General features: G+C 35.9%; 1 protein-coding gene across 1 annotated transcript in view; it reads right to left on the reverse strand.

Annotated features, from left to right (window-relative positions):
- The window catches only part of ARID2 (AT rich interactive domain 2 (ARID, RFX-like)), a gene marked incomplete at its 5' end in the record, with an annotated part of 100,148 nt that overhangs the window by 38,544 nt on the left and 46,820 nt on the right, over positions 1-14,784 (reverse strand). The window contains 3 exon segments of the mRNA XM_008945899.1: positions 1,213-1,280; positions 3,946-4,164; positions 5,019-5,152. Of these exon segments, the coding sequence (XP_008944147.1) occupies positions 1,213-1,280; positions 3,946-4,164; positions 5,019-5,152 (421 nt within the window).

Consider the following 14,784-nt stretch of genomic DNA (forward strand, 5'->3'; position numbering starts at 1 on the left):
CAGAATTGCTTCTAAAAAAAAAAAACCACAACAACAAAAAAAAAAAAAACCCAAACAACAAACCAAAAGACAATCTACAGTACTTCTGGGCATATTTTTCAATGGGAAAAAGAAACAAAGATTATGAAGATTTTTTTTTTTACATCTTACCTTCAGTACTTTTGAACCACATTTTCAAGTTCTTATACCAACAAATATTAAAGCTTACCTTTTTTGTTCTTAACTTCACCTACGAAGTTTTGGTTAGGGAATCTATTCACTGATATTTCAACAATACTTGTAATTTAACAAACACTACTATTGTCCAACTTGTCCCAAAACTGAGTTACATAAAAATATAAGACAAATGGAAAAAGGTGCTATTAAATATTTCTCTATAATACTGCTAAGACATATCAGTATATGAGTTGATTAAGAAATTGAGCAGAAACCCAGCTATGAGTTCGTATAACTCAGCATCTTATCTCTTCACTTTTTTACTTAATAAAAAGTCTTAAAAATATTTTAATCTAGCTTTCTTCTATTTTGGCCACAAATCGTTAGCTGAAATTCACTTTAAGGAAATTGTGTATCATCGCAGATATGCTGAAATGTAAAACCTCTTTCAGTTACAATATAACTCATGCTCTCTACTAAGCTCAAAATGCTCACCTATAATAAAGAGGAAGCATTTATTTAAAGAAACTTTAGTTATATTTTTACTTCATTTCATTACTTGTACTGCAGCTCATGCCCTCTAGTGGAAAAATAAAAAAGCTTTGTGCAAAAATAGTTTCACTGAAACAAACTTGCACCATTGCTAACGTTTACATTTGACCTATGCTTCTTATCTTATGGACTTAACTTTCATAATTTTCCAGAATGTTTTGTTTCTTTACTGATCAGGGAAAATTTAAAGAAAACCAGCATTGTTTTGTCATGCTAAATATCTTGGACAGTTTTCCTTTTCCTGACACGTTAGCTTTCTTACAAAAAGAAACAAACAACCTTTTATTTATTTTCCTACATCTATATTTTCTTAATACATTTCTTCCTGCTTATCCAAACATTTTATGACAACTGTGACTTAGTGTCCTCTTATATTTACAAAGGAATAAAGTTGAGAGTAATTTTAAAGACATATGCTAGTATATCTTACAGTTTTCTATCTTTTTAAAGGATTTGATACTTGCCATATGCAGATCAAAATTATTTTAATAACTTTTAAATTACCTTAACAAAATCTCTATCAGTTTTCTCCTTCCATTCTTCTCCAAATACAGCAGAAAACGACCCTAAAGCTTTAAGCATAAAAAGAATTTAGTGAAATTAAAAAAAAAATTGAACATTTTTGTTTGACTTTTTACTAATCCACAAACTAAATAAAGATTCAACAGCACTACAGACTCATCCAGTGTTTCCTTTTCATTTAAAAAAAAAAAAAATATTGCATAAACCAACTGAAATTTCTGGAATCATTTAATTAACTGCTACAGCAGTTTTACCATCTAAATTGAGAGTAATCAGTCCATCAAGAATGGACTCCCTTGTGAACCCTTTGAAAAACACACAGGAAACTTCCGTACTTCTTTTCCAGGAGTCAAGATGATTGCTCAGTTTTCAACCTCACATTCACAACTGTTTTCCAGTTGTCTTCCAAACAGCACTTTAGTAATTAAACAAATTCCCACTAATGTTTTCTAAAAACACAACAGTAGCTGTGAGACTTTGACAGCACTCCATTGAAAGTTAATGTTTAACCAGGAAGTGTAACGGATGCTCCAGGGTGCTTGCTCGAGCCACTACCACAACTTTTCTCATCGTCACTCCTTGAAAGCAGCAAGAACTCAGTCTGACTCAAACACTGAGTCAATCCAAAAATAAACTGTCTTGCAATCGTTCTGTAATGAAACAATGACGCTTTAAAGTTAGGCTTAAATGCTTTGGTTCATCATGTTTTTTCTTATTTTAAGCAAAATGCTACAATTCTCAATTTCAAGACCACATCAGCTTTCAACACAGAATCAAAACCAAGGCTTATTCAGCACTCCAAATTGAAGATACTATATACCCCCAAACTCCTGGGGCTGCAATCTAATTGTCCTCTCAAATTTCACAGGGGAAAACAAAAAAATGAAGACATATTCTTCTCGTTACCTATAAACACAGCATTATAAACTCCAAAACCATAAAACCTAAATTATAGACAAGTCCTGTCTACAAACCCACATGAAACAATCAGCTATCATTTAATTACACCTGAAATTTTGTAACAGCATTTTCATACTACCTGAATTTGCTAATTAGGGATTTAATTTAATCACCAGACTTGACAAACTTACCTTCATTATTTATAATACAAAAGCATTTAAAGATTTCATATCAACATTTTCTGCTTCAAAAATAAGTAAACACACATCCCCTTTCTTTCTCCAGTTTGTCCCAATTAGTCCTGGTACGATACTGGATTTATCCAGAAGATGTGAGCAGGTAAGACAAAAAATGAAGTATTTTTTCCCCAGGGAATCAAAAGAGCCATCCCATTGGCTTTATCTCAAATATTTTTCAATATGAGAAATACTAACACAGACTAGTTACAGAACAATCCTGTGCTCAGATTCCAAGTTAATAACTTGAGAAAACACCATCTAGCTTTGCAGCATTGAAAATAATAATAAAATAACAATACAAAACTTGTTTAAATTATTTGTAAATTCCTCAATCCATAGAAATGCCATCAAAAGAACTGGGGAATGGCAGCAAACTAAAAATCTAGAGAGCAAGCATCCTGGAAATACTGTCATGCAGGACAAAATTTCACTTTCAAATATTTTTCTTCAAAAGTCCCTGTGACTACACTAGATGCAGGAACTAAATGACCAAGGTCTAACCATATCTGAAGAGCAAAAATTTTAAGAGAACAGCTTATTAATGTAATATTGAGGGGAGGAGGAGTAACATAACAAATCATTACATAAAATGCTATTGATTTTTTATAAAAAAAAAGAGGACCAAAAAACCCCAAAGAAGTTACAATGCTTAACACAATTTTCAAACAGAATCTCTGACATACCATCCTATGTTTGTACTTGCACATGCAAAGTAGGTTTATATTCAAACAAATATGATCATCTGTACTAGCAGACTTAAATATACTTAGCTGAGAAAACTCATCTGAGTAATTTCTGGATTTCAGAAATTACCACCATAAGTGTATATAAAAAAACCCCAAACAGTACTTAAAACCAGTAAATATTTTCTCCTCACCACAAGACAGGAGCTATGCTGACGAGATTTTAGGATGGTTTGGGTTAACTTATTTTTTCCCCCTCTCCTTGACAGAAAAACAAACAAGCGATTATCAAGAAACAACTTGGCATGGAGGTCACACTGAACAAGTCAGAATTCATTTCACACACAGAAGCATTTTGATGGACTAGACTCTCTTTTAAAATTTATGTACTAACACATTAAGTAATTCTGAAACTCAGATGAAGATTTTTATCCCTTGAGAGTTTTGCATTCTGACTTTCACTACTGTTGAATGTATAGTGAACTACCAGGATGAAAATCTTAGTGGGTCATTGTTTTCAGACTGTCCTACTAGAAAGGAACTACGAAAAGTCAGAATGGTCCTATGAATTCAGAAGAAAGCAGTAGTACCCTACAAGCAGATGAAAAAACAATGCTGTAAATTTGAGCACCTTGAACAATTAGAATTTACCACTGAAAACCAAATTCTTACATTTCACTAGACCATTAAGTAACACTGAACACTGTTTTAAATTACTTAACTTAAAAGTTAAGTGATGTCTGATAAAAATTTTAACAGCAGACAAGGTAAAAAAGAAAAAAAAAATATATTACAGTCCAATAAATCATAAAGATTACCATTACCAAGGGTTGTGAAAGATGCTACAACAGGTATTGACACTTTTTGTTACAAAAATGTTGTCATATACTTACTGTCATCAAAAACCCCAGCATTTGCAAGCAGTAAAGTGATGATTTTAGGGTCCTTTTCAAGTTGCATAACATGCTTGCTTTCATTTGAAAGAAGAGTACATACATTAATTGCAAAGTCCACTTCATTTGGGAGTCCAGATAACAGTGAAAGCACCAATTTATTGTAGTCATTTGGTGAGTTTAAGTCCATAGACAGCCCATAGCTTTGACGAAGGTAATCTAAGGAAAAAAAAAAAAAAAAAAGAAAAAACCCAACCCAATGTTTTCACAGCTAAATGAATATTCAGATGATACATTAAGCAATATTATTATGAATAGTATTTTTCAAAGTTTATTAATAAGGTATTATGTGTTTTAAGAACTTTTTACAGTATTCTATTTTTTTTTTTTTCCGTTAGTCTTTGGCCAAAATGCTGAACATATTCTACTTAGCTGCGTACCTTTCTAGTTAGATACCAGTTCCTTCATCATCTCCAGAATGCAATACTGCAATATGTTCTCCCAAAGAAAAGCTTTCAAAATGCAAACTTAAAACAGAATAAAATTGTAATACAATTTGGAGTCACTCTCTACACAAGGAATTATACATCTGTTCCACAGAATCCACCAGCTTCCTATTTGTTCATTGGTTCAACACTTACATTTCGTAGGTGTTAATTCTGGCCCCTTACCCATGTGCTTGATTTCTCAGATTTTAAAGCTTAGTAAATCTTATGCTCAATTCAGGTATTTGGCTCTGCAGAGGAATGACTGATGTGACAGAAACAGAACCTGTGAATTTTCAAGGTACTTCTTTTTCAAGACAAGTAACTCTTTAGCTCTGCTAATTAGAAAGAGAAACATTTTTGAAGAAGAGAAACAGCTTATGGATTGTCATATCCATTTTTTTTTTGTTTGCAGTGGAAAGGTTTTTGAGTGTATTAAATTAATAATTTGAGTGACCTACAAATCTGATGGTTTTTGTAACTTTATCAATTTATCTACACACTAATTCTGTAGCCTATAAAAAAAAAAAAAAAAAAAAAAAGAAGGGGTGGGGTGGAATAGCATTTTTTTTTTCCTCAAAAATTTACCTGACACACTGTGTTGCTGGTAGTTATAGGACGTTGGAATTGCACCAATAGGAAGTTGTGGCTTTGGATTGCCTGGTTGTACCTCATCATCCTCCTCCCCAAAATGATGGACTTTTTCATACTTTTCTAGATAACTGGAATAAAAAACAGCAAATATTTTGAATATATAGTACAACTAAACCCTTCATCCCCCAAAAGCTGAACTGTCAAAGGAAACAAACTGTACAAATATGGAGATTTACTGGAAACATTAGTGTGATATAAAACATAAAACATAAGTCAGACTGACAATACAGAAAATGTAGGTATGTGGAATTATGGATTCGGATACTAAATTTCTTCACATTTCTCAAAAATAATCCCTATCTAAACTGCAACCTATTGAAGCCTCTCTTGTGACTAAGTTCATTTTTCCAGTATCAGCTGTCGCTACCCAAGGTAATTCTGCAAGTGGAAGCACTGTAAAAACTACTCTGTGCAGGTTACCAATGCACATACTGAGGTTAAGTCCAGAAAAAATACTTATTTATTTTTGCCTGACCTAAAGAGAAATGTCAAGCATACCAAGTCCTAGCAATTACACAAGATTAAGAGAACTCAGGGATAATGAGGGCAACAATTCAGGATCAGAAGTTCCGAGCCTTGGCTGCAGCTACACAACTAATGGAAATCAGTTTGAACACCTTAAAAAAAAAGAAAAAAGTTTTAAAAACATAAAAAAAAAAAAAAAAAAAAAAAGGCTGATATACTGTACACAGAATGGACCACAAGCACAGAAGTTATACACACCAAAAGTAACCAGTCGATCAACTTAGTAAATTAATTATTTCATTTAACTGTGGGGGGTTAACGCTGGATGAGCAAGAGATGCCCACCAAGCCACTCTATCATCCTCCTCCCTTCCGCTCCCTCCTCTGGAGAGCAAAGAGGGGAAAGGAAAATAAGATGGAGACAAACCCCTTGTAGGTAAAAACAAAGGCAGTTTAATTAGAAAGCAAAAGCCAAGCAATGCCACACACAGAAGCGAAGAAAAAAAAACAAAAATTTATCTCTACTTCCCACTCCCAGGTGATGTCTGGTCCCTTCCTTTGGAAGCAGTGCTCCAAAACACATAGTGGTTGCTCCAGAGTACCAAGGAGTCGCGCACACACACATGCACACCCCCTTCTCTGTACCAGCTTTAGAGCTGAGCTGACGTCACAAAGTCTGGAATACCCCTTTGGTCAGTTTGGGTCAGCTGTCCTGGTTATGTTCCCCCCAGAGCTCCAACCCCCATCCCACTTTGGGGGGAATGTCAGAGTGAGCCTTGGTGCTGTGCAAGCACTGCTCAGGGGTAGTCACAACATGGGTGTTACCAACACCCTTCCAACTCTCAGCACAAAGGCACTGTACCAGGAGGGCTGGAATAGGAAAATAAGCTCAGCCAGACCTGATACAACAACTAATTTAGTAATAAGAATTCTAACTTTCAGAACTTTCTACACTCTAATATATGAAGTCAGCTTCAAAGGCCCACTGTGCCCTTAACTTCACATGAATAGGTAGCTGCAAAGCTATTCCTGAAATTATGTCAAGATCACAAAGCTGCCTAAACTTACAAACTTTCATTGTGCTGAAAACTGACAATATCAAGTAAATTGAAAAAAAATAAATATTGTATAATCAGGAAGTTTAAAACATTTATCCTCCTCTTTGTATATGCTGTAAGTATTTGATATATGAGGAAAAAACCCCAAACTTTTAATGTAATTTTTGTCAGTAAACACTGAAGTAATTAACTCACGGTAAATCAGAAAGATTAAGAAACAGTATTCTCATTGACCTCCGGGGAATATTTCACATGCTTTAAATGAGTAATTATTTCATGAAGTGAGATATCAGTGACATAACTATGCCTTTTGTTAAACAACTAGTATATGCCAGAAGAAAGGAAAACATTTCAGTGTTAAGAAGGCACGTCATAGTGTACTGTATCACACACAACCATGGCTCATGCCCAACTGGTGTTGAGGATGCCCACAGTACTACATTTGTTAGTATTACGAGCACCACTGCTTTAGTGAGTGCCCTCCTTAGTGAGTTAAGGAATCAGGAAAAAAAAAAAATCTTCCCTGCACTATCATTTGCTTTTTGGGATTTTAACAGACTAAAAACTACATTTAATTATGGCTTTTATTTTCAAGGTAAAAGTCCAAATTTATGGGACTTAGTTTCCAATTTAAAATTGGCAGAGGGAGTAAAATCCTGCAAAAATATGTTGTTTGTAACTTTTTTTAAAATCATAGCTCAACAGTCTCCTACCCAGAGGTTTTTAAATCTAAAATCCTAATTTTTCTCTTCCACTACATTTTCCTTTCCCTTTTATCCCACTTCTTTCTTTTACTTTACATCCTGTACCCAAAAATTAAACCCAATTACAATTCATAGCTTCTATATGGCAAAAGGCGATTCTCAGCACATGAGCAAAGATACTACCCCACAGGGAAAAACAGTACACTGCAACATTCAAGAGTACAGTCCAAAGCTGAATGCCTGGTGAATGGCGCACTGTGCAATCTTATGTGTCCCTTGACTCCATGCATTCTAAAGACTACCTGTACTGTTTTGATACTCTGACACAGCTACAACTACTGGAATAAAACACTCATCTTGAACTGTGGAAGTCAGAAATACATGGGTTTAAATAATCTAGAAAGTAATTTTATTTTTCCAGTGACAGAAGCATTTATTTAGGGCTCATGGTTTTGAGCTATGTACACCTACATACTGACCATCATTTCTTCCCTGTTCTGACCATTCTGAACCCTGAAAATATTTCTGAATCTAAAAAAAAAATACCAGTGGTTTACATATTCTGACAGGCTAAATTCCCCCCTGTAAGCATTAGTGATTGGTATTTTAAAATTAACTTATTAGTGGCTTCTAAAATCCTTAGGAAGAACACAGATGTGCAAGTACAAACAAAACAGCCTTCGCAAATCCAAATTATGAATAAGTCAAATCAATTTAAACAGAATCTACAAAAAATATGTGCTTATGACTAAAATCTAAAGGAGTATGTCAGAGACCTACTTGACCTTCCCACCTTCAGGTCATCCAGTCTCTCACTCTTCAGCAAACTCATTTAGCAAAAGAAGATTCTACATCAGCTTTTCACTGTTTTATTCAAACTGAGTAGTGGTCAGATGAACACTAGAGCTGATGCAGAGGAAACAGCAAGTGCACACAGCAGAGGATGGCAAGGAGATGATGTGCATGTGCTGTTTCTGCACTGGCAGAAGCAGCACTGCCTTAGCTTGCCTAATGGGGTTTCACTATGCTTAGACCTGATCTCCTCGTATTTGTTGAACTATGTCAAAATTTAAGCTCTGCACCAAACAATTCCATTACTAAATATATTTAAGATTTCATAAGAATATTTAGTAAGATGAAGTAAAAACTCTTATACACAGATGTACATAGTTCTCAAAATACTGTTTTCAAATCTACTACCACCTTTTTCTGGAGTTGTCCATTCTACTAAGAATGAATAGCTATTTAAGTATTAGTTTTTTGGTTTCGGTTTTTATAAAAAGCCTTATATACCATAAAACAACCCATGCTGTTGCATACATCAAAATACAAATACTGAACATTGTTTTTTATTAAAGCCATGTCCCAGTAGAACTGAATAATATGAACATCCTACGTGTTCTCTGTTAATACCTACTTTATTAAAATGTGTTAAAACAGTTCTGCCAAACACAGAAACTCTGAAATTTCAAAATCTACATTCCTTCTTCCCTCTCTGGAAACAATTACATTATTTCCTACTTAGTTTGATGGGGGGGGGCAGAGGGAAGAGACAAAAAAAAAAAAAAATAAATAAAAAATTACAAATTAAAATACCTTTGCAAACTAAAACAATCACAATTTTTATTCATAGTTGACAACTCTCACAAGGTTCTCACAAATATCTGCTTACATATTTCATAAGAAATCAGGTTTTAGCTCAACCTTAAGTAACAAACTAATTTTTCCCTAAGCCAAAGCAAGTACCAACTTCACTTTCTTAAATACTCAGCCCTTTTTGTTGTTATTCAATTTACCAAAGTCCCACCTCTTCACAGCACACTCCCTCTTTCCTATCTCACCCCAAAATAATCAAGAAAAAAAAAAAGGCCACGATAACCCCAACGCATCAGTTACAAATGCTTAAAAAGAAAAAAATCCAAAGACAAATGAAATATGTCAAATAGAAATATGACAAATAGAAAGACCTTCTCCACCTCCAACACACACACTTATTCCTTTTAAGATACGGCTAGTTTTTTTTTAGAGGGAGGTCTTTTCAGTGTTTCTGAATCCATCAAGTGTAACAGCACCGTGTTGCTGACTTTCAACCACAATAGACTGCTTTAGTACTATTTCTTTATGCTACCTAAGTACTGAGTCTTTACAGACAGCTGTACAGACCTCAATCCTCCAAACTCTCCTTTTGTTTCCTGCAGAGAGAATACATGACCTGGAATTTTAGTGTGGAAAAGGAGCTTTGTAAATTAGCTTGTAAATAAGCTTTACTAGTCTTAAATTCTAATCTTACCAGTCTGGTACACAGCTACTACGGAAAAACTAGAACAGTTATCATAAAGACAAGTCTTGTTACAAAGATACAAGAAGTTTAAGAATAATAAATGGAGCTTTTCTATAACTGAAAAACAGTTGTGCAAAAACTCATAAATTATAATCAGTTAAAAAAGACTAATCTCACATTTCAAAACAACTTAGAACTGTAGCCGTAGACTAGAAATGAATACATTGGTCACAGAAAAAGACTTTCAGAAATACAGAATCCTTCTTAATTTATCAAAGTCGCAGGCCATATACATCAACAACACAGATCTCAGTCTTCCAGTCTTCTCTTTTAACTTCAATGCCAATGGAACGATTTGGTCCTGAAAGCGAAAGATGCAGCTAATATATATAAAAAAAGAACTAAAGCACTAACTACATGAAGGATGAGAACAAAACAAGCAATGTATATGGGACGTGAAAGTTCCAAAGACATCTAAGGAAAAAACCAAACTGTTATGTTAAAGCCTTGTTGAAAAGTAGTGTGGAAAACTGTCTTCTCTACATGGCATCTGGAACTGCTGTTAGCCCAGTGCACACGTGATCCCAAATACTCAAGAAACTGAAATGCAGTGAAACCCAGTGGCAATTTTACAGCTTTCTCCCTCCTTTCAGCTTCAATCACACCTCTATTCTGCGATGAAAAAAGCCCCCAAACCTGAAACAACAGAACACACACGCACATCCCCAGCAAAGCACACACATCTGATGAACAGCTAGAACTACAGGATATGCAAGGTACTAAAATACAGGAAAATGCATGGGCAACCAGACACATGTGAAGGGTGGCTACTTTTTGAACAGCAAGTGATTTCCATGCTTTCTGAAAACTTGGTTCCTTTAAGGATCCCTTGAGTTGGAAATGAAAAGATAATCTCTGAAAATCAAATTCACTTATTACACCTACCGTACCTGTGACAGAACTTCAATAAGTCATTGTAATTCAGGTTCACAAGAAAGTGAGTTCTGTGAAGATGGCTAATATTTTGTTCCACTAAAAATACTTATTTAGTTAATACCACAAGTTTTTATTCAGTCCAGCTGAATAACATGGAGGCTTGTTTTCAGATATTTGGGGAGAAAAAAAAAAATCAAATAAAAGGAAGTCTACACCAGGTACAGCCAGTGGCACACAGAATTCACCCTCAACAGTAGCCCGTAATAGGCTTACAGTCCGCCACAAGCTCTCCAGCTAGGATTTGGGTGACATTTCTAGTATCTTTTGAATCTGCTTCTTGCAGAACTGAAGAATTTGAATAAAAGAGCAACTAGACTTTTATATTACAGTGGTCTTCAACTGGAAATTTAGAGTACTCCACCTACTCCCTTAGTATTTGTCAACCTCTTTTATGCATTGGTATAAAACATCTGGCTTATCTGCATAGTTTGGCTCCCTGTACCAGGCCACATTAGATTTGCCAAATATGTATTAAGCCAGAGCCTAGCAAAAAAGTGAAGACAGCACCAGCCATCACAGTCCAAATACCAATTCCTTATCTTTGTATTCTGCTGAAGGGCAAGCAGGCGCTATTTGTACCAGAGCTCTCCACCTAATCTTCTGTGGAACTTTTTGGCAGCGTTATTAGCAAGGGACTAACAACGTGAACTTGCACTACTACTGTCAGCTGGAATACCTTCTGTTAGGAAGCTCATTCTCCTGCATCACCTCTCCCTCTGTTTGCAATCCTATCAACAACATCCTAGATAATCATGAGAGAAAAAATCCTTACCGCAGTAGGGATTTCACACTACTCCATTTCCCCATTTGTGCCACCTTAAGTGACGACTGTCGCATACTGTCTCTCTTTGCTTCTAATTTGATATGACTCTTGTGCTGATCTAAGAGACTAAGGAATTCCATGATGGCAACGCTATGTCAATTAGAAAATTTTCAGAACAGGGTCCACGCTTGAGTAAAACAATAAAAGTAACTAAAAATATTTGAGATAGCAGGAGATGGAAATTGAAGGCTAATTACTAAGAAGAAGTTGTTCAGTATGAGGGAACAGATTGCCCAGAGATGCTGTGGATGCGCATTCCCTGGAGGTGTTCAAGGCCAGGCTGGATAAGGCCTTGAGCAACCTGGTCTAGCTGAGAGGCAGGGAGGTTGGATTAGATGATCTCTAGAGTCCCTTCCAACCTAAGCCATTCTGTGATTCTATGATTCTGTAAGATTTTGAACTTAAAACCCAAATGCCTCTCAGGCTCCTGTAACATTCCTCCCTAACACGTGCAGCATGCTGGTACTTTCCCTGATGCACGGTTTACCCAGTTGTACACGGAACTTGTTTACAAGGGACAGCTCACAAGCCTGTGGTGCCAATCATAAAGCTGCAACCTTCGTAAAAGCTAAAGTCATATATAATCATTCTAAGGTCACTGAGAATACATTCTCCTTATCTACGGGAACACCAAGAGGAAAGAAATTCAGATACTATCTTATGCTTTCATATTAATAGTTCTCCAATTTACAAGGAAAATAACAGAAGACATATGCCAGCCAACTAAAGCATGTATGCTAGAGTGCAACTTCAAGAGACTGAGGTGACTTGGGGATGACAATAAAAGCCTCTGAAGAAACTGCACTACCAAAAGACTCTAACAGAAACTCCACCAGCTTCTGGGTAAAATACACTGCACAACTGAGAAGAGGAGAAGAATACAGTTCCTCTAAACTTGGAGATGGTAAAAATATCTGTGTGTTGTTTCAGAAGGAGGGAAGAGGAAGAAATAAGTCCTAAAATAAAAGGCAGAAGTTCCACTCACCATGAAGACTCTTTAGGCAAAACAGTAGCTGAAAGCCAATTTAGTTCTCCTACTTCTGCATTCCTTTAAATTTCCTCTAACTCTCTGTAAATCCTGTGGCCAAATCTGGCAGAAGGACTGCACAGGAAAGTCTCCACACAGCAAAAGCAGCAGGCCCAGTTGACAAAGTCTTGACAGTTAAGCAACAAAAATTTTGGTTTACTATGCTGTAACTGACACCGAAATGTATTAGCATCTGCTCTTTTGAAATTAAGACCCTTCACTTACAGGCTTGTTTTCATTTATTTTTAAATTTAATTTAAACAAAATCCACTTGTGATCCACAGCTGCAGTCCACAGTTATTTTCCAGGACTAAACTCTTCTATTGCATTCTCACTGCTTGCCAAAAACAATTCAAAACCAGCATCACCTCTTACTGCTTCAGCAGCTGTTTCATTACATCTGATGGGCTTCACATCCAGGAATATCTGAGCTGTAACATTATGAATCGTATTAATTCTCCAGTCTATATCTGGGAATTAACTTCTGAACAAAAGCAATTCCCAGATGTATTCACATTACTAATATTATAGTCATTCTGTTGCCATGTAGGATGATAGCTCATCAAGTCTGTCAAGTATCACTGCAGTCTGAGTTTAGCACTTCAATTAAAATGTCAGGAACCTTAAATATTTTTGCTGTCTCCACAATGCTTGTGAATTCCAGAAGAACCCCACAGTTTCTGTAGTTTGGGAAAGAATCTACAGTACCACCTGGGTTTCCCCACAGTGCCTGAACACAAGGGTACCTGAATGGCAAAGATGCACTAATACAAATGGTACCACAGTGGTTAGGAACCGCTGCAGGCCCACACAGGCCATGGTAACTCAGCACTGTGTGGCTTGCCCAAAGGAAGCCACAGTAACACACTACCACACACACCACACATTCCAGTTTCAGGCAGCCACTGAAATCCCAAATGCCACCACGTTATGGAAGTCTCTGCAACTGTTGTCAGTATTCCTGTATCCACTGCAGAGCTGGTAGTGATACAGGTGAAGGTCTCTATACCCTAAGTTATACTGTGAAACAGTAATAATAATACTTCCAACTAAATACAGCTTCCTACATAGTACTAGTTATACACAGTGTGTCTTGTAATATGGAGTCTGCACAGAGTGTAAAAACTTGCATTCAGCGAATGCTAGTTATCATCAAATCATGGAAGGTTTAGGTTGGAAGGGACCTTCAAGATCATGCAGTTCCAACCCCCCTGCCAGGGACAGGGACATCTCCCACTAGACTGGGTTGCCCAGGGCCCCATCCAACCTGGTATTGAACACCTTCAGTGCCAGAGCATCCGCAGCTTCCCTGGGCAACCTGTGCCAGTGTCTCACCACCCTCACAATGAAGAGCTTCTTCCTTACGTGCAATCTAAACCTACCCTCTTTCAGTTCGAACCCATTACTCGTCGTGTGACTATAAGCACGTAGCAGGTCTTGCATTTAGGTCACACTAAGTCAAGTCTCGAAGTACATATTAAAATAAAAATCACTTTAAAAGGTGCATTCACTCACAAACATATTCTAGGAATGGATGGTGTTTTGACTTCAATAGATATATTTATCTAATGAGTGTATTTAAAAAGCAAATATTTTTTGATGTATGTATAAATACATACATAAGATAAATATCTTTAGCTTCAAAAAGCTTGGAAAACAAAGTTATCATTCCTACAAAGTGTGATAACTTAAAGCCTGTTTTAAAGCTGGTGACTTCCATTAAAAATAATGGCTCATATTTTGCCAAATATTAAAACTAAAAATCTAATTGTTGCTCTCAAGATTAGGAACAAGTAAAAGTATGATTTGACCACTGCAGCTTAAACAACCAAGCGTTCCAGAAGTATTTCTTCACAGAAGCAATGATAAACATAAAGACATTTTAATGGAAATATATGTGTACACATTTAATGTATATTGTGTACAAAGTTGTGTATCTTTCAGACCAGGGAACAGAAGTAGTTGTTAAATTGGCTGGAATAACCTACTGACTCTATAAAGCTGTAATCAAGATAGAAATATTTAATTTATAGATCGTTTTCTTTATATAGTTATGAACAGATATAGATCAATTTCACACTATTCACATTTATTATTTAACTATTATGAATTTTAAATTAGAGAAAGATTTTTGCTTTTGATTATTTTTGATTTCTTTAGGTAACTCCAAAGAAACTGGAGGAAGAATCCACACTTATTACAGCAATACAATATGTCAGGGCATTGATTGAAGGGTTGTTCTCACTGAAGAGAAAATTTCTATGGCAACTCAGTCTGACATTCTTCCCCAAATTCAGGATGCAAACTAGCCTTGTAGTAGCTACAATTAAGGAGGTGATTCTATGTT

Source organism: Merops nubicus, unplaced genomic scaffold (genome assembly GCF_000691845.1).
Source record: "Merops nubicus isolate BGI_N331 unplaced genomic scaffold, ASM69184v1 scaffold4178, whole genome shotgun sequence".
Taxonomy (NCBI): domain Eukaryota; kingdom Metazoa; phylum Chordata; class Aves; order Coraciiformes; family Meropidae; genus Merops; species Merops nubicus.